This window comes from Canis lupus, chromosome 28 (genome assembly GCF_003254725.2).
Source record: "Canis lupus dingo isolate Sandy chromosome 28, ASM325472v2, whole genome shotgun sequence".
NCBI classification, from domain to species: Eukaryota; Metazoa; Chordata; class Mammalia; order Carnivora; family Canidae; genus Canis; species Canis lupus.
The window spans coordinates 1,132,159-1,152,902 of NC_064270.1; the positions used below are offsets into that span (position 1 = coordinate 1,132,159).

Below are 20,744 nucleotides of genomic sequence, written 5' to 3' on the forward strand. Positions count from 1 at the left end.
ACAGTTCTTCCCCCTACTGCCATCCACCACTCCTCTGAACACATAAGCCCCTCACAAAGCTGGTGTGAGCCTTGGGCTTGGCATTATTTCTACCCCATAAGGGTTAAGGCAATTTTGCAATGCTTATTTAAAATTGTGACAGGCAAACGCTAAGCACATATTATAAATCATCATTAATTTAAAGAGACATTTCCCATTGGGAGACAAAAGAGCCTTACAGATCTCATGAACAACAGCTGAGGCTTAGAAGTTACAATACAATGAAGTTTTCTCTCTTGGCCTTGGCCTCAGCCTAAAATACGACCTTTGGTAATTTGCCCTCATTGTTTTAAAAGCATAGACCCAGGCTCCCCACTCAGAATCAGTGAGGCAGAAGGAGGGGTCACCTTCAAGCCTCAGATGGGGTCTGAGAGCGGGACCAGCAACCCCGCGGGTTCCAGGTGTGAGCCACCTCTGGCATAGCCCTGGAATCGTGTCTGTCCCTCCTCTCCTCCCTCATCATCCCTTCCCTCATCCAGGTGAGTCATTACCATTCCCATGTAGGAAGCCACTGAAAGGGGGTGATCATAGCCCACCTGAAGGCACCTTGTGCCCATCCTGGCTAGCATCCATCTTCCTTTTTTTTCCTTCCTTTTTAAATTCAAGTATAATTAATATATAGTGTTACATTAGTTTCCAGGGTACAATATAACGAGTTGACACCTCTATACATTCCTCCGTGCTCATCAAGATTAGAGTGTTCTTAATTCCCTTTATCAGCATCACCCCATCATCATTCCTTATAGGGACAGCAGAGGCTGAGGCTTTTCATGGCAAAACTTCTGAAATTTTGTTTTTAGACATTATTTCCTCTCTAAAAAGTTTCATTCGTGGAAAATCTCTCTATTCTGGAGCAGATCCCCTTCTTGCTGTCCTGCTCTTCCCCCCACCCCCTCTCTGGGGAAGTGGAGTCTGCTCCCTCAGCCTGGACTTGTTGCAAGGGGAGGCTCTCCCACAATTCAGGTGCACAAAACCCTCCGTGTGGCCCTCAGTGACTTTGCTCATTCTTTCAGGAGTAGGCCAGATCCATGGGAAGAACTGAGAGTGTCTGCCATCACTCCTAGAGGTTCCCATACTGATTTAAGACCCATCCCGTATCAGTTCCTCCAACTACTGGGAGTAACAGGCATCTCTCAGCTAGCTACTCCTAAGCCAGAGAAGAGGATGAGTAAGTATCACCTTGACTTCCTACTTGTTCTGCCTCTCCTGATACCCACAGGTCCCTCTGAGCCTGACTCATGCCCATGTCTGCAGCTGCCTTCACAGCATCCCCACCTTCTACCTCACCCAGGCCCGGGCCTGTCCTGATCTTGTTTCTATCATATCATTGTCCTTCCTGTTACAGCCATCTCATAGCTCATTCTGTCTCCTTCTGGGCCTAGGGACTCTCTTGGCCAGGATCACCTGAGGACACCACCTCAAGTTGGCAAAAGCACTTTATATCTCTCTCACTCTCTACAATGGCAGCCTGGCATTGGAGGCAAAACTTGGACAAAATGATGAGAGAAGAAGGTGCTTCCATTCCAACATCAGGGTCAATCACCCAGAGATAACACTATTATATGTAAAACTATTACTCTGGCCATTTTCATGCTGGTCATCCCATAGACACACTATGATTTTAGGAGTAAAATTTCTATCTGCCCTAGAAAAACTCTGTGCCAGAAGAATATATACAAAAAAAAATTCATTATGTGTGATTTATAGGAATAAAAACTTAGAAATTGCATACATTAGAAAACAGAGTAGAACACTGGAAATAAATTTAATCAATAAAAAAATAGCAAAATACTTAAAAGGCAAAAAGCATTGGTGAACCTGTGGGGAAAGGATAGTGCTTGTATACTGTCAGTGGGAGTAAAACAATTTTTACTTTCAATCCCCCCCATGGTAACTAACCTATTCAGTTTTCCAACTTCTTTTCGAGCCAAGTATAGTCATTTAAATTGTGTGGGAAAACTGTCCATATTATCTAGATGTTCAAATTTAATACACTTATTCTATAAAAGTATTCTTTGTTGTAGTCTTTTATTATTATCAATGTCTGTAGGTCAATAACAATAAATATCTTAAGCACCTATTCTCTGCCCAGCATTGTTCTAAATTCTGGGAATGAAGCAGTGAAGAAGACAGACAAAACCCGTGGACACAAAGATAAGAGTATAATATAATGTAAACAAGGTGGCAAATGCTGTGATGAAAAATAAAGCATGGTACCTGGAGAGACAGCTATAGAAGTGCTCTCTAGGAAATGTGTAGGCAGAGCTCTGAAGAGAGAGAACCATTTGAGTATCTTTCAGGCAGTAGAAATGGCAAGTACAAGGAGGCTAGATAGGGCATTTTTTAATTCTTGAAATTCCACGTGACTCTGTTTCAGTGCTACCATTTAATAACTAAGGATTCCTCTCTGTTCACCTATCTATTCATTTTTTCAAAAAAAATTTTTTTTTAGATATCCTTGACTGCACATTTCAACCTCAGTATTATCACAAATCCATTTCTTTTTTTTTTCACCTTTTTAAAAGTTTTAATTCTAGTATAATTAACATAGAGTAATATTAGTTTCAGGTGTACAATAGAGTGATTCAACACCAGTGCTCATCAGGACAAGTGCACTCCTTAATCCCCATCATCTATTTTACCCATTCCCTTCACCTGTCTCCCTTTGGGTAACTATCAGTTTATTCTCTAGAGTTAACGATCTGTTTCTTGGTTTCTCTCTCTCTCTCTCTCTCTCTCTCTTGCATCTGCTCATTTATTTTGTATCACAGATCCACATCTACTGTCTTCTTGTCTTAACTAAAAGTCAGGAGCTCCTGCTTCTTTGAAAATTTGGTATTGTTCTATGGAATAATGGACATGGGGGAGATTCTGGGTTCTGTTATCTTCCTCTGAAAAGTGTTGGTTTTTAGTCATTCTAATTGTGCCTTTTTTTAGATTCTGTTTTTCTATTTAGCATCCACTAATTACAGAGCCAAACTAACAGCCACAATTGCATATTCCTCCCCTGAAATCCAGCTTCTGTGAGAAAAGAACATCATATTATAAACATTCCAGCTAACCTGGAGTTCATTTTCTTCTTTAGCTAACTCTTACACACCAAGCTAATATTTCTCCTGCCCTAAATCAATCCAGGGCCAGAGACCACACCTATAGCCCAGAGCCCATCAACATCATTCAAACTAGCCAATCCTGAGCTGTTTTCCCTGTCTTGCTTCTCCTGTGGAAAACATTATAAAGGCTCTGGGCCATGTTTTCACCTCTCTTCTACCTTCAGACCAAATTGGTGTTCCCTGCTGTGGCCCCACATGGCATGGGATTTACATTCCTCCTTTTCTTCGGAAGAGTAAACAATAAATTTCATCTTCAATGGCACTGAACTCTTTGTGTTGCCACTTACCTTTATAAATTAAGACCTGGGAACAAATGGTTAGTCTGCCAAATTAAATTACTGCAAATCACCATGATTCTGTGGAATTTGGGTTCTGGGGTTTGTTGAGTGGGCCCATTTTGGTTCTGCCTCTAGTCCTGGTTTCCATGGAAAGCTAGATATGTTTACCAAGTGTATAAGGTAGAGTCCTCCAGAGAACTATACCAAGGTTTTGTGTGTGTGTGTGTGTGTGTGTGTGTGTGTGTGTGTATGTATACATGTATATAAAGAGTTTTATTTTTTTGTAATCGACTCATACAATTATGGAGGTCGGTGAGTCCTAATCTTCAGGGTGGGCTGGCAGCCAATGTTGCAGTTCAGAACTAAAGGCTGTCTGCTGGCAAAGTGCCCTCTTGCTCAGAAAATAATCTTTTGCTCCATTTAGGCTTCCAACTGATTAGATGAGGCCCACCCACATCATGGAGAGTAATCTGCTTTTTTCAAAGTCCATCCATTTAAATGTTAATCTCATCCAAAAACACCCTCACTGGGGATCCCTGGGTGGCTCAGCGGTTTGGCGCCTGCCTTTGGCCCAGGGCGCAATCCTGGAGTCCTGGGATTGAGTCCCACGTCGGGCTCCCAGCATGGAGCCTGCTTCTCCCTCCTCCTGTGTCTCTGCCTCCCTCTCTCTCTATGTCTATCATAAATAAATAAATAAATAAATAAATAAATAAATAAATAAATAACAAAACAAAAAAAACCCAAAAACACCCTCACTGAAACATCCAGAATAACGTTTGTCCATACACCCAGACACTGTGGCCCGGCCAAGTGAACACATCAAATGAGCCATCATACCACACCCATCTGATTTGACAGGATTTGAACTTCAAACTGCCTCTCAACTGCAGGGCAACTGCTGAAATCTCTTCTTAGTTCCTTTGAAACTTCCCACTGTTGTTACCCATCGAGCCCCTTTGAATTTCACTGTGTGCGTGCCCAGTTCAGAAGCTAGTCAAGAATTTAAGGGGAATTCTAAAGCAGATTTTGGGTATCCCCCTCTAAGAATGCTTTCTTTCTAGAGTTGTTTCCCAAAACTTCTAGCCACTATGATTTCTATGACCCCAACCCTCTGTCTTCCAGGCCTAATGAGATAGCCACTCTCTACTTAAACACTCTGTGTACAATGTAAACTGGATGTGTCTTCAAGGGTAGAGCCAAATAAATGTGAACTCACCCACTTCTCTTCTTTCAAGAGTCAATTGCTCTCTAGCTTATGCCTGCCTTGAGTGGCTCATCAGTACCTCAAATAGTTGTCTTACTGTATTTTGTACTAAATTTATCATTGCTATTGGCAGGAGAGTTAGAATGATACACTACTCTATCATACCCAGCTTCAGAATCCCTTAAGAGTTGTTTTTCAAAGTATTTTAAGATTTCCAAGCTTAGAAATATTTTTGTACTAGCATTTAAAATTTTTGAAAATATGTCACTGGGGTCATTAAATGTAAAATGCATAATTTCAATCCTTGGTGATTTGAACTTAGACCAAGTTCTGCCAGAGGTGTTAAGAGTCATTAACCCAACCCAACTCCCTCCAGAAGGCTGATGGAAGGAGAGGTGGGTCAGCTACAGTAGCAGCAGGTAGTACCTTCTGGATGATGTGGTTGAGGCCACACAATATCTCCCCTTGGAGTGAGTCTACTGGTGACAGAGAGCAGAGCCCTTGCTGCCTGCCATAAATGCCCCATCTGAACATGTTAGGGGTAATCCTTAGACATCCTTTTAATTCCTTTTTGGTCAGCAGTTGTGCTTGACTCACAATTTGCTGCCAGTGCGTAAGAACCACCTTCTGATTTAAACTCAGGAATGGGGACAGCCCCAGTGGCTCAGCAGTTTAGTGTTGCCTTCAGCCCAGGGCAGGATCCCAGAGACCTAGGATCAAGTCCCATGTCAGGCTTCCTGCATGGAGCCTGCTTCTCCCTGTGCCTGTGTCTCTGCCTCTCTATCTTTTTCTCTGTCTCTCATGAATAAATAAATAAAATCTTTAAATAAAATAAAATAAACTCAGGAATGGACAAAAAAATTCAAACCACAATGTATGGCTTCTTTATGGGTCTTTGTTTTTGATAGGAAAAATAATGGGCAGCTCTGAACAGCATTTCTGGAGAGCTCAGGCCACAATACTAAGGGTTCCTGCTTGTCCACAGAACGAGCAAAGGTGGGCTCATCCTTTCTTGGGTATGGGAGGACAGTGGAGTCAGATCTACACTTGCCCCAAACAGGAGCCCAAGTATTCTCATGGTCTCTACTGCTGGTCTAACATGCAGAATGGTTATGAGATGCTAAACTGAGCAGCCCCATACTAACCAGAAACACCAGCTTTGTTTTATTTTAAAAAGAAAAGTTTTCCTTTTTACTGAACCTACCAGTTTAAGGTTAAGTGAGATTTTTTAAAAAGATTTTATTTATTTATTCATGAGAAACAGAAAGGCAGAGACGCAGGCAGAGGGAAAAGCAGGCTCCACGAAAGGAGCCTGACATGGGACTTGATCTCGGGGTCCCCAGGATCAGCCCTGGGCCGAAGGTGGCACTAAACCGCTGAGCCGGGGCAGCCCCAGTGGCTCAGCGGTTTAGCGCCTGCCTTCGGCCCAGGGCCTGATCCTGGAGACCCAGGATCGAGTCCCATGTCGGGCTCCCGGTGCATGGAGCCTGCTTCTCCCTCTGCCTATGTCTCTGCCTCTCTCTCTCTCTGTGTGACTATCATGAATAAATTAAAAAAAAAAAAAACAAAAACTGTCAAGGAAAATCTGAGAGGTCATCACGACCAAGATAAGCCTAAGGGAGCACAATAACTAAATGTCATGTGGCGTCCTGGATGGGGTCCTAGTACAGAAAAGGGATATTAGGTAAAAACTAAGAAAAAAAAAAACTAAGAAAATACAAATAAAGGACCTTAGGTAGTGGTGTAATCGAATTGGCTCATTAATTGTGACAAATAAACCATACTAATGTAAGATATTTATTAATATCTAAGGAAGCTGGGTGTGGGGCATAGGTGAACTCTCTGAAATCCCCTCACAACTTTAAGGACAATCTAAAACTGTTCTAAAATAAAACTTGATTCAAATATATACATAAAGAAATGAACGTCTAAAAATGAAAACTTCCCTAATCTCACCTTCTCTGAATTTTATAATGAGTAAAATGTGACCAAATGTGTTTGCTGAGTGCAGACTACATGTCAGTGTTCTAAGAGCTTTACATATGTTACTTCATTTAGTGATGACAAAGAGCCTATTAGGTAAGTACAACTATTAGCCCATTTTTACAGATGGGGAAACCGAGGCATAGCAAAGTTAAACAGTTTGTCCAATTCACAAAGCAACATTTGGCTACAGAGCCTACAAACTCTATCATGTACCTAAACTGCACAGAGAGAGGATCACAAATGATGAGAAAATCGTAAGTCAGTGGAAACTCCAGTACCATGAACCCTAAGATGCAAGAGATGCTGATAAGTGAGGCTGGAATGTAGGAGGCCTGAGCAACTGCCCCACTCTCTGTGTAGAGATGTACCACTCACTTGTCATCCAGTGATAACGTACATGTGAAAAATCCTATCCTTTGATGGATGATTAATTTATCTGACAAGTCTGAGATGATGACAAATGACTCAGAGGGAAAAGAACCAGTCAACAGAATGGGCCCTGAGCACAGCCCAGACCTGGCCCCTTTTAGACGTCATGTCACAGGCACCACCCCCTTTGCTTTATCTTCAGGCTCTGCTCCTCTCAACCCCCCTTTGACTGAGCAACCCCATGCACACTCTATCTCACAGAAAGAAGCCTAGGACTCCTCCAGGCTTACCCTCCCCTACTTTCCCCCCAGGATCCCGGAGCATATTCTGGAGCAATCTCCAACACATGTGTTTTTAATCCCAGTACCCAAGCATAAACACTTGCAAGCATGTGGGGTTCACTCTCCCTAAATGTATCCCACCCTTTGGTGCCCTAATGCTTGACACAGGAGACCAAAGACCAGCTGCAGAGCCTTCCCGAGGCTAGCACTCTCCGGGTCCTCCACATTCTACTCAAAGGCACCAAACTTTAGGAGCGATGCTGAGTCACATTCTCCTTCTTGATCAAATCTACCCACCAGTAATTCTTGACATCTTCACCTCCAATCCCCAACCCAACACATCCACCCTCTGCATCCTTGCTGCCAGCACCCTAGCCCAAGCCACACTTACCTCTTACTTGGACTGGGGCGAGGATACCAAGCAGCGCTCTTGGGACCCCAGAGTGATATTGACATGACTTTTTTTTTTTTTTTTTTGATATTGACATGACTTATTTGAAATCACAATAACTCTCATATTTTAATCTCCATCTGCTGTCTATTCTCAGCTATTTCCACACTTGGATGATGAAAAGGCATATCATTTATCAACTTATTCAAATCCCCACTTATTTCTTAAAATTCTATGATATGTATACCTTAAAACACACATAAAAGAATATATAGACATATATGCATTTGCTTTTTATGTATTGATTTTAATTTATAGGTTCAATGTAAATATATTTTACTTTTATAGACATAGAAATTGATGCTCATTTTTTATTTGTTGATCTTGCCAGATATACCTCTCCCATCTGACCTTCTCCCCCTGTGGGTACCAAGTCCTGGAGGTAGAAACCACAGATATGCCCATGGACCCTGGCTGGCTGCCACTGGCTGCTGCCTGCCCCATCCATGTAGGGATGGCTCTTCCTTCAAGTGTTTGAGGATCATTGGTCCCTCTGCTGCCCCACCGGGCTGGGTGTTTGGCCTGCCAAGTTGGGCTGTTCAGGACCTGCATGTGTTCCAGGGGCCCCAGGGCCTACTAGGCTGGGAAGACAGGAGCTTCTCTAACCCTCGGCCTCTGCTACCATACTCCCAAACCACTGGGCGAGGCAGTCAGAATGGCCCTCACTCATGACACTGCATTTACACATACAGTGACCTCTTGTGGCTGTCTCCAAACACTTCCAAGTGCTCTTGCCTATTGCAACTTCCATCCCCAAGAACTGCTACCAGGGAGAATATCTGTAGAGGGGCATCAGAGAGCTTCCAGTTGGACTTCCACAGAAGGAAGCCACTGAGCTTGAATCTGGGGTGGAAGTCAAAGGGACCCATTATATGCCATCTCCCAGGGCATGTCAGACTTTATAACCCAAGGAGAGAACATTGGCTTCAGCATATTTCTTTGTTCTTCACCCAGGAAACTCTGTGTGAGGCTAAAACAAAACCTAAAACAGAACCCAGGAACAGTGCTAGGAAAATGTATTGTGATGTGGGATGGAGGAGAGGACTCCATGGTTTTGTTGTATCTATAGAAAATGATTACTGAGAATCCTGAGGCATTCACCTTCAGTTTGTATGTGCCTTTGCCATTCAGAAACCAGAAGTCTTAATTAAAATGCTGCTAAAAGAAGCAAATCAATTAACAGATACCTTACAAGATGGTTTTTCTATCTTACACACAGAAAATTGCTTATGAGTATCATGTTACCGCTTTAGGTTATCAGCTAACAAAGGCTTCTAATGAACTACGTAGTTATCAAGTCAGATAAAAGACACCCTGGGAATCCAGGCAAATTATTATAACACAGCACTTTGTTTTGAAATATTGCTCATCTTTCATCACACACAAGGAGAATAACCCAATCCAAAAAGAACCAGCCCACACAATCACCTGAATTTCTGTTTAATTGGAAAGGCAAAGAGTATTCCATAATGCAGCCCCAGAAATACAGGGTTAATAGTATAGGGGAGAGAAATCTTAACAGGGTCTGTGCCACACAGCCTTAAGTTGATGACAATAATAAAAAAGATGGGGGTTTCCTAAGCCTCTGCCAGTCATGTCCTCCACACAAAAGCCATTCACATTTGTACCAATAACCATAATACTATGGTAAAAATATAACAGTAATCCTTTACATTTGTGTAGATCCCTACCTTTGGCACATCATTGGCTTTTTCAATTAATCCTTCATTGGTTCCATCATTTGCAGAGCTGCAAGCCATTCTGTGGCCACTGAGACCCTTCCTCTCCCGCCCAGCCCTCCATTTCTTCCTGTGGGAAGTTAGTCTTTCATTCATAAGCCTGGAAACTATCCCATAGTCTTCATGTCTCAAGAATCCTGAATATTCGCAGGGGAATTCTTATGGCAACAGAGAAGGTGAGGCCATCAGTTCTAGAAAATGATGCTTACCTGTTGATAGACAATAGTGTTAAGGAGGTTGTGTCTTGACTTTCATCTCCATTCCATGAGCCATTTGCTATGGGTTCCATTGATATGGATACAATGCTACCACAGAATCATAAACAGCTCCACTATGGAGGACCAGGATAGACTGTGGATTTATTGGCTTCCATCCTTTCTTACTGCAAGATAAAGTGCTTGTGCCTCCATCTATGTAGTCAGCTTCTTGTGGAAGAGAATTGATATTTTCCTTTACGACAGAAACACTGTAGACTTCATTCCATATATTACTTGCTCTGAGCATTGAGCTCCACATGAAGGTCCATCTTTGGAAGTTCAAATTCATGACATCCCTGAGGCTGAAACTGTGGGAAATTGTCCCAGACTGCCCAACCTCTCCTGAAGAGGTCACTTATTTAGAGCTCAATCACTTCTGCATCTCTGGAAAGGAAGAGAACCATCAGGAAGACCTAAAGACAGAGTGATTATGCTCTAACTAATCATGGCATATCCTTATAGGCTTAATAGTGAGCAGCACACACTATTTAGTAGGTATGAAAGAATTCATTAGCTTATTTCAGCAAGGTGAGACATTTCCCCATGCAGTATAGAAAGTGTGTGAAGGCCAGTGGCTTCTAGGTTAAAGGGAGAGTTTTTCAGATAGAGCCCAACTGAGAGGTTCTTTTCTGCTTGCCAATCTCAAGCCACAAAACCTCACCCACCCCCGTGGCCAAAAGGGGAGTTTAACCTCAAGGTTAAAAGGCACATCAGCAGGAAAATGCCACTTTATGTACTTGAAGAGATTGCACCCATCTAAGAAGATGCTACAGGTAACAAGGTAGATGGACCTTTGCAAAGGTAACTAGAAACTAGGTACATTCAAGTCTAAACTTGTGCTATTCCACAAGAAGAGACTTGTCCATACATGGCATATCTAGCTCTATCTCTGTATCTACCTAAAATTAGTAGCACAGAAGAAAAGATGAGGTCACCAAACCAGACCCCAATATAGTAGAGCTCAATAAAGTAGGGAACAGCGCCTGCTGTGGACACTTTCAACTAAAGGCCTCACCAACCCACCCATGCACAGAGACTGAATTCACACCAACATCTCACTATAGTTTCTCATAAGAGTTATAATTTTAACAGAATTGCATATCTATGTTTACACTGAATGTTGCATATTTGTTTATGCCATCCAATTGTGCATGCCTGATCTCAGTGTCTGGATATCTAACATGGGAGAAGGGACAGCAACAGCATAAAGATGGGGTAGAGTGAAGCATCAGGGGGATAAGCCAAGCCAAATGCCGTAAAAGAGATAGCACCTACCTACCCGATGTATGGAGGACCAAGGACGCACATTGAGGTTGGAGTTACAGAGCTTGATGGCAGCAGAGCCAGCATGGAAGATAAGCAAGTTGGAAAAAAGCAAGGATAGTGACAGGAGTCTGAAGGGATTGCAAGAGAGTCTAAAGGCTGTCAGATTTTTGTGCTTCTCCTTTAAAACATGGTGGGTCCAAAAATCAGAGTTTAAGTTGGATGGTCTAGAGGAGCAGGGGCTCAAAAAAAAAAAAGTTCATATCTTATATTATCTTTAATAAGTCCTGAATTCAAAGGACCCTTTCAGGGGTTATTAAGAACAGGATCCAAAGTGGCTGGACCTATGCAGCATTTGCTCTTGAAATACTGATGTTTGCAGAAGATGGAAAAACCAGAAAGGCAGCCTCCTCCTATTCCTGATGGCCCTAAGGTGGAGAAGTGGCACCTATGACTTACTCCCTGGAAGAAGTCATTCTTTTACAGAGCAGTCACTCCCCTGCATACAGATGTGCCACCAGTCCCTAGAGAGACAGGCACAACATGCAAGAAAAGATAAGCTAGACAGAGGCTGGGACAGTAGCTGCCAGCTGGACTAGCAGGTGAATCAGGTTGCAGACCTGGCCTGGGTGTCAAGAGAAAGAGAAAAAGACTTTTGAAGATTGTATCTGCACTGTTTCCACTACTATTTAATATTAGTGGTTTTAGCCAATGCAATCAGAGAGGAGAAAACAATTAGAGTCATAAGAACTGGGAAAAGCAATCTACAATCTGGCAGATGACATAATATTATGAAAACCCAAGGAAATCAAGCAGAAAACACACACAATAAAAGCATTCAGTAAGGCCATCACTATACCATTAACATACAAAAATAATCCATAAGCAGTCAATGACCAAATAAGAGACATAATGGGAAACTCCATTCTTAAAAGCAACAAGAACAGAAAAATACTTAGGAATAAGCTTAAAAAGAAATGTGAAAAACCCATAAGGTCAAGCCAAAAACTCCTTAAGACACATAAACACAGCCTTGCAAAAACATTCACCTTTCCACGAAGGACTGCTTAACATCATAATGAAGTCAGTCATCCTCAGTCTAACACATAAATGTAATGCAACCTCAACAAAAATACAAAGGTGTTTGCTCCATGAATAGATTCTGGAGTTGGTTCTGAAGCTCATACGGAAAAACAAATATGCAAGATAGCTAGAAGAGAATAGCAAGAATGTGCTCTTGAATAGGAAGCACAATGGGAGTGTGCCAGATGGTGGAGTGAACCATGAAGTCTGCACAAGTAAGAGTGTGGTACTAGCACAAGAATACTCACAAATATGATGGAAAATAATATAAAGTCCAGAAATAGCCCAAGTACACATGGGAATTTAGAATACAACAAAGATTGAAAATAAAACTGGGGAAAATAATATTTTCAATTCTGATACTGAAATAGATTGCCATTTGGGATAAAGATTAAATTGGATCCATATGTCATACTACACACCACAATAAATGTTAAATGGATCAGAGATCCAAACAATAAAACTTTGCAAGAACTGGAATATATATATATATATATGTATATATATATACACACATGTCTGTATGTAAACATTTTTAATTTTATGGAAATTGTATATATATAATTTTAATTAGATACATTTGTGTAAAAGGAACACAGGAAGATAAAGCAAAGACTCTTGAAAATAGTCATCTCCGCACAGTGGGTGGGGACAGAATAGAGTGGGCAGGTATGGGAATGAGACTTCTCTGAGTTTACCTGTTTACATTTTAATCTACATGTTTCACAACTCAAAAAAAAATAGAATTAAACTAAAAGAATTAAGAAAGGGAGCATTAATTTTTTTTAAAAAGATTTTATTTATTTATTGATGAAAGACACACAGAGAGAGAGGGAGACAGAGACACAGGCAGAGGGAGAAGCAGGCTCCATGCAGGGAGCCTGACGTGGGCCCGGGTCTCCAGGATCACACCCTGGGCCGAAGGTGGTGCTAACCGCTGAGCCACCTGGGCTGCCTGAAAGGGAGCATTAAAATAGCATACACATGGATACCAATCCTATATCAAATTGAGAGCATAATCACACAGAGAAAATAACTAATTCAATTTGAATATAATACTTGGTACACACAAAAGCTAAATTCTCAGAAAAAAAAGAAAATTTCAAGCTACTAAGCAAGTTTGTAGTTGCAGAGTGTTGTGATTATGGAAGTATTTTGTGTAATATTAGAGAATAGAGCAAAAGGGTAAAAATATTTATATAGAACAGGGTTTTGACTTTGGAGGAGGCAAAAAAATATGGAGTGAAGAAAGCTTAAGAAGAGCCTTATGGTATTAAATTTGTGGTTTAAATATACATTTACTGATTCAGTCCTAGCCTCTCAGGCCCTAGAAGCAGTGATGTCTCAGAGCCATGAGCACACGTGTCCAGATCTTGTCTTCTAAAAACTATTCCACATCAAGAAAGAAAAAAGGGAGTACCTGGGTGGCTCAGTGTTTGAGCATCTGTCTTTGGCTCAGGGAGTGATCCCAGGGTCCTGGGATTGAGTCCCACATTGGGCTTCCCGGGGTGGAGCCTGCTACTCCCTCTGCCTGTGTCTCTGCTTCTCTCTCTCTCTCAATCTGTGTGTGTGTGTATGTGTCTGTGTGTGTGTGTGTGTCTCATGAATAAATAAAATATTTAAAAAGAAAAGAAAGAAGAAAGAAAGAAAGAAAGAAAGAAAGAAAGAAAGAAAGAAAGAAAGAAGAAAACACATTTTTAAAAAAGAAAAAACAAGGATCTAAGGGGTACATGGGTGATTCCAAGTCTGAGCAGGGACAGTAAAAGATGAGCCTGGATACCGTATTGTGTCAAAAGTCTTAAGAATTGGGGAAAAAAGAAATCTAGGAAATGCTCAAAAGCCACCAAGAAGTGACTGGTTCTGGACGAACCGGGGCACAATTTGAGTATCACAAAGATCCATGATGGTGATGAATTGTAATATGTTGTTTATTTCAACAAGTGAGAGAAAGAGAAAAGGGGGAAGGAAAAAGTCTTTTTTTCCAGAAGAATGCCAGCTATTAAATGCAGAAGGGATGCTAGCATTAGAAATGAAACTCAGGGATCCCTGGGTGGCGCAGCGGTTTGGCGCCTGCCTTTGGCCCAGGGCGCGATACTGGAGACCCGGGATCGAATCCCACGTCGGGCTCCCGGTGCATGGAGCCTACTTCTCCCTCTGCCTGTGTCTCTGCCTCTCTCCCTCTCTCTTGGTGACTATCATAAATAAATAAAAATTAAAAAAAAAAAAGAAAAAGAAATGAAACTCAGTATTTGTAAGCCCCAATGCAATAACTGATTCAAACATGGATTGCGAACAGATGTAAAATCAATGGGTGAAGAATCACTGGAGGTCAGGATGTTCACGTGGTCTCAAAGTATCACCCTTCAGATTATCAACTAATTAGGAAGAGGAAAACTTGTCTCCCCAAAGCAGAGATCTAGTGGTCACTTCCTTAATCAGGGTAGAATTACCCACAGTGAGAGATCCTGGTGTCCTGTGCGTCCTGATGCAGTACAATATTTCTATTGTACACACAATGTCACTCCCATGGTGTTCTTGAAAAAAGTCCTAACCTGCATCTACTCAGGAAGAAACAATCAGACCAGTCCAGAAGATGACGTCATACAAATGGACTTTGAAATTGACAATGCCACGGGGAAAGAAGACAGAGAAGTTGTCCAACACAAAAAGAGACAGAACAGAGACAAACCCCATGGATCTGGGTTTGGAAGACTGGAGCTATAAAGATATGTTTAAAACAATCAGATTTGAATATGGGCTGTGTAATAAATGATATTACTGAATTACTGGTCATTTTCTTAGATGTAGTCACCACATTATGATTATGCTGGAGACATCTGGTTATATATTTAGGGGTGAAATATCTCTACTAACTTAGGGGTGATATTGCTACTAATTTTTAAGTGGATCAGAAAAAAAATGTATGTATACAGAATAAAGCAAATGGGGGGAAATATTAACTTGGTGTATCTAGGTGAAGGATGTATTATTATTTTTTTTGTTTGCACTATTCTTTCAATTCTTCCGTGGATTTGAAGAGTTTTCAAAAAGAAGGAAGGTGAGAGCACTTGGGTGATGCATGAGGTGGAGACCAGTGGTCAAGGGAATGTGAACCGTGACCAATCCTGTATACGCAGGCCTCACTGTAAGACCCAAAAGCAACAAGGGAAACAGACACTTCAGCCAAATTGATAGCTTGATGACACAAAAGTCTTGGAATTTTTTTTTCGTCATGTGGATTAAGTTGGCGAGTTCACAGTTTGAATGACCTTTCAAGGGAAAAATTTGGCAAGTAAAAGAAAGTGAACTATCCTGCTTCTAAAATCCCATCTTCTCAGCTCTAATCAGGCAAAGAAGCTCCCACAGCTCCATTTTAAATCTCCCTGAAGTGCTACTAAATTAAGACTTTCTGGAAGGGAAAAAAACAAAAAGAAGATGTGGATTCCTGGTGTCCCAGCTGAGGCTTGAGGAGTCCTGGCTGGTGGCTAGCAATCCCCTCCCATCCTGTGTGGGGGCCACCTCGGGGGAGCCACTGACTCTCTCCCTCTCAGAAGGAGTGATTGCTCTTACAGCTCACCTCTCGGAGAAATGGAGCTTTGACCTGCAAAACAGAAGAATCGGATGTTCATTAAATCATTCCCTGTGACAAAAAGCACATGAGAAGTTTCGCTCTAGGAGAACAGCTTGCCAATTCTTAGATTTTTTCTTTTCGGTCTAACTTCTTCCTGACTCAGCCTGACTCCATCTAGTGTTAGCTTTGGAAACTTGAACTGTGCCTCCTTCTTAGCAATCCGTTTGTGGAGGAGCTGGTGTGATCCGTGCCAAGAAGGGCTCCTCTAACGTGGTAGGAGGGCGACATCCCTGGCCTCCATAATCACACTCCTCACCCCCAGCCCAGGCCCCTGTGGGGCGGCCAAACAGCTCCGGTTGGGGGCGTGGGGGGAGAGGATGGGACAGAGAGAGAGAGAGAGACAGTAAGAGTCAGAGAAGAAGAGGGGCAATGGTTGGAGGCCGAGTTGATGAAACACCCTCTAGGGCCTGGAAGCCAGGACATCTGAAGGAGGGGAGATCCTCAAGGAAGTGAACTTCTGGAGAAAATCCGTTTCCAGCTCAGCCCCAGGGCATCACCCTGATGACAGCATGCCGTGCATCTGTCTCATCTCTCTGTTCACTCACAAATCCACCACTTCTTCCATGCACAGGCCACAGCATTTAGTGAGTCCCAGGGAGGAAATGGAGGCGAGTCCATGCTCCAGGTCCCTTCTAAAACCCACCACCCCACTCAGCCCAGACCTCTGTCTGCATGCCAACCCTTACTGAGCACCCCCTCTACTTGGAAGTCTGCAGAAGCCTCAGATGCACTGTGTTTAAAAAAGGAGTTCCCATCTCAGTCCCACAGCCCATTGCCCATTGCCCAAACCTGTCCCTCCACCTACTTCCCCTGCTGGGGCCTCCCCACTCCCACAGTCGATACACTCTTCTGGATTCCTCCCTCCTGCTGGTTGCACCTTCACTCAGCTGCCAGGTCCTGAGCCCACCGCCTCCAGCAGGGCCTTGCAGCAGGTCTGAATCCCTCTAAGATCTCCCCGGCAGGCCTGCCTGTCTCCAGTGGGGTCCCCCCTTCATGCTACTACAGCATAAAAGATATTCCATCCCTCTGCTGCCTAGAATCCATCGGTGACTGACCAGAAGTTTCAGGATAGGGTTCAGATTCCTTCACTTAGCATACAAGACCCTGACTAAAACTACCCACCTCCCCAGCCTCCTCTGCAGACCTTCATGTGAAGCCTCTGCTCCGTTACATGGAATGCTTGGTCCCTGGATGTGCACACGGGCACCCATCAGGGGGCCTTCTGCTTGTGTACACTTCTCTTTCTTCCCGCAGAGAACTTCTTCCCATCCGTCCACATGCAATCGCAGTGCTGCTTGCACCTCCAGACAACCCGCTTCCCAGCTGGAACATGCACCCCTCTGCATCGCCCAGGCACAAGGCAACACGGGCTTAGCTGTGTCATAGCACTCCCCTGACCCCAATCCTGTGCAATGAGCACCCAGGATGTGTCTGTCTCCCTTGCAGACTGAAAGGGAGCCTGTCTTCCTTTAATCCTCAGCACCTGCTCCATGCCATATCGCCCATTCATTCATTCATTCATTCATTCAAAAGCACCCACTCTGTTCTGGGTACAGTGCTAAATGCCAGGGCTACAAAGATGAAAAGAAAGATCCCACCCTCAAGGACCTTACACTTTGGGGGGAAAACCATAAAAAGAAATAGATAAATATATCACATAATGTCAGTGATGGAAAGTAATATAAAGAAAAATAAAACTAGGTAAGGGGAAGATAATGATCAGGGGAAGGGTTTCTATTTTAAACAGGCCATGTACAATGAAATGGTGGCCTTGAAGAAGAGATATGAAGAAAATGAAGGGCAGAGCTTGCAGCTATCTGGGAGAAGAGCATTCCCTATGACAGAAAACAGCAAGTGCAGAGGTCCTGAGGCAGGACTGTCCTCAGAGGACATAGTCTTTGTGCAGAAGACCAGCATGGCTCATTGCCAGCAGGGAAGTCAGGTAGCCCAGAGCAGACCATATGGGCTTCTCAAGTGGGTCATGGCAGGGGCTAAGGACCTCATTCTGAGTGCTGGGGGGAATGTACTTAGGGGTTCTGTGTGGGAGGTGGGGCAGAATGTAACTGAGGGTATGCAGAAACAGGTTCAAGCCCCCTTTGGCTAATGTGCCTTGTGGCCCCCCACTCATGACTCCTGCCTACTGAACCGAAGAAGAGAAGAGTGTGTTCTAGTCTTCTAGGAAGCATTTTGGAGTGGAGAGAAGAGCTCAGATGGCAGGCAAGGAAGCACGATGAATAAAACAGCAGGAAAAATAATACCCCTCACTTACCACGGTAGTGACCTTACCTTGGGACTCTCTTCTTCAGGGTGACAGTGTCTACACAGAGAAAGCAGGGCATTAGAAAGGAGACACTGTGATCATGTGACCCGCTCAGTGCCCGCTAAGGTGCGAGTCAGACCCAACCTGACTCAATTAACTCTGAGAGCCTCCCTGGGTCGGGACCACTGGGGTGGTGGTCTTGAGTGGCTGCTCTTCATCCTTCTCCTTTGGCTCTGTTGGTGCTTCTCCATCTAGGTCCCCTCACTGAGCTCGCTTAGCTGGGCACATAAGTGGAACTGAGTCTTCCCTGGAGCCCTCTTATCCCCATCACTCCTCCTCATCCCCTTCCCTTGCTGCTCCTGGGCCCTCTTGGTCTAAAGGGATCCAGCATGTCTCCCACTGTGTGATGAAGAGGCTGTTTCTTCTCCCCTCCTATTCGTAGGGAAAATAATGGTAAGCAAACTCCCATGACCAATTAAACCCTTTGCATAATTGGACATGCTGGCATCTCGGGAAGCTCTGAGGGCTACGCCTCCTCTCCCCACCCCAGACTATCCTTCTGCATATCTTTGCAGATAACAACCACATTTTCCAAAGACACAGAGAGGCTCCTTCCTCCTCATCCTCAGGAAAATTTCATGGAAAGCTCCATCATTATCCTATTAAGCAGGCTTCCAGGACTGGGAATGAGTTTTGCCAAGTCCCATCCCATCTTGAGAGAAAGGGGATGCAAATCAATGTCGTATTTTGCTATCAAAACTCACAAACTGACTGTGGGTTGTATTTCCCTACAGTTGCCACAGGATACCCAGAGCCAAGCCAGGGTTCATGTAAGCTCTGCTTGAACCAAGAGGACATGGCACCGCTCCGAGTAGAACCTGCCCGGTTTATGACAAAAAAGCAATTCAGCCCATATAACCGGAGTTTACAGCACCTCCGCCATGCACTCAGCCTCGTCACCTCTTGGGATCAATTTGATCTGGTCACATTTTTGGATACGGGAATAGATCTTTCTGGCTGAAGCCAACTCACCTTCCTTCCCCACCTTTCTCCAAGAAATCTGATTCTTAGGAATGGAAAAGTACAGAGAAAGAGAGAGAGAGAGAAGAAGGGAGGGTGAGGGAGGGACAGAGACATAGAGAGGTCTCTGTGTTTCTCTTCGATCCTGCCGGTCCGTCTTTCTCCAGCTAAGTTTCAGAGGGCCTGAGGGGAATCTCCTGGTCTGGGCAGGCTGCAGCCAGGCTGCGGGTCACTGCCCCCTTACCCCTGAAGCCCGGGGTTGTGCTTCTCAAGTTGGTGGAGTCGATGTCAAACAAATGCTTCTTGATCATGCAGACCTTCAGGGCCAGGAAGACGGCCGCTATGGCTCCACCTAGAGCCGCCCCGATGACGGCGTACTTGATGTCTGTGGGGCGGGGAGAAATTGCACAATAGGCGCCCACGTCCGTCAAACCCTGCCGAGGTCTTCTACAGCTCCCTTCACATCCGGGGTGACGTTCAAAGTCACTCTAAAATTCTGCGCTGCAATCCGCTGAAGCCCAGGGGCACACTGGCGCCCTGCCCGCGCCCCCACCCCATCCCTCCTCTTGGAACAAGATCCTGCTTCTTGGGTTGTGGGGATCATTTCCTGGCAGCTGGTGGCTCACTTCTCCGCCTCTCATAGCCCTACCTCACTGACCTTCACATTAGTTCATTGATCGTGTATGTGCTAATTGCCCACCTGCTCTGTGGTGAGCACAGAAGGGAAAGGGAAAGATCTGACTCCATCCTGAGGGCCCTACAGTGAGCTGGTGCCCAGGAGCTCACCCTAATACCATAGGTAACAACGGTGCAGGCTGGGCTGCCATGGGAGCCCGGAGCCTTCCCAGAGGAGAAGGGATGGAGATGTCTAGACCCGTCTGCAGCCTGCATCATGCCTGCTGGGGTGAGCCCCTGAGATGGAGAGAAGCTGAGGGTGCAGGTGGAAGGAGGGCCTGGAGGCACCGCAGAGTGCAGGGTGCTGTGGGCACCGGAGCCACTCTTACAGAGAGCAGACAAAGGTGGTCCTGATGACTCATGTGGCCTTTGAAGAGAGGCTCTCAAGCAGGTCCACACCCTTGGGGTCAAGCTGTGTTAGCTCCCCGGCAGGTCTCGAAGTGAGTGCAGCCCCTGCTCTGTGATGACTGGCAGGAAGCCAGCCCCACTCCCAGCACACCCCCACCTGCCCCTGCCTCCTGGAGTGCCCCCTCCTGTTCCCTGAGTCCAGCTCACAGGAAGCTGGGCAGCCACCTACCAATTTCTGCCCCAGCAGACTTGCCCGTTGCTAATACTTGAGCTCCTCCAATATCTGCAAAGGAAGAAAACCCAGAGTCTGGTTGGAACAAAATTGGTGGCTGTGATGGGACTAGGGGTCAAGGGCCAAAGCCCCCTCTCCAACCACTATCTCCCACAAGTCTTGAAAGGCCTGGCACAGGCACCTCTCCCACCTGGCCTCCAGCCTCAGGAACGAGAGGCAGAGTGTTCTGGGGCCTCAGCGGGACCTCCTCCACACCCACACTGGGAGCAGGGTTCCATCAAGTTCAGTCTAGCCAGCTCTTTCACGGGGTCTCAGCACTCCACGGGGCATGCACAGCACAGAAGATGCAGCTGATGGATGAAGAGCTGAGAAGCTCTTAGATTCTCTGCCCTGTGCTCTGTTACAGCAGTGCTCTGTGACATTGTTAACACGTGGAGTGCTCCACGCCCAGCATTTGACACGGCATCTGGCACGAAGGAGGTGTTAATGGACATTTGCCAAACAAATGGTGGTAA

At 44.5% G+C, this 20,744-nt stretch overlaps 1 protein-coding gene across 2 annotated transcripts in view; it reads right to left on the reverse strand.

The window, feature by feature from the left end:
* TMEM273 (transmembrane protein 273) overlaps nt 1–20,744 on the reverse strand; it is a 58,384-nt gene that overhangs the window by 11,339 nt on the left and 26,301 nt on the right. Inside the window, exons 2-6 of one of the 2 annotated variants that reach the window (XR_003143960.3) lie at nt 20,227–20,280; nt 19,219–19,359; nt 17,981–18,011; nt 15,641–15,664; nt 9,670–10,101 (exon numbers count right to left, since the gene is read on the reverse strand). Coding sequence is in view for 1 of the 2 variants with exons in the window: in XM_025466333.3 (XP_025322118.3) it covers nt 10,077–10,101; nt 15,641–15,664; nt 17,981–18,011; nt 19,219–19,359; nt 20,227–20,280 (275 nt within the window). In the remaining variant the exon portion in view is untranslated. Of the gene's footprint in view, nt 1–8,905; nt 10,102–15,640; nt 15,665–17,980; nt 18,012–19,218; nt 19,360–20,226; nt 20,281–20,744 lie in introns of those variants that run through there. The other variant, XM_025466333.3, reaches the window with a different exon arrangement.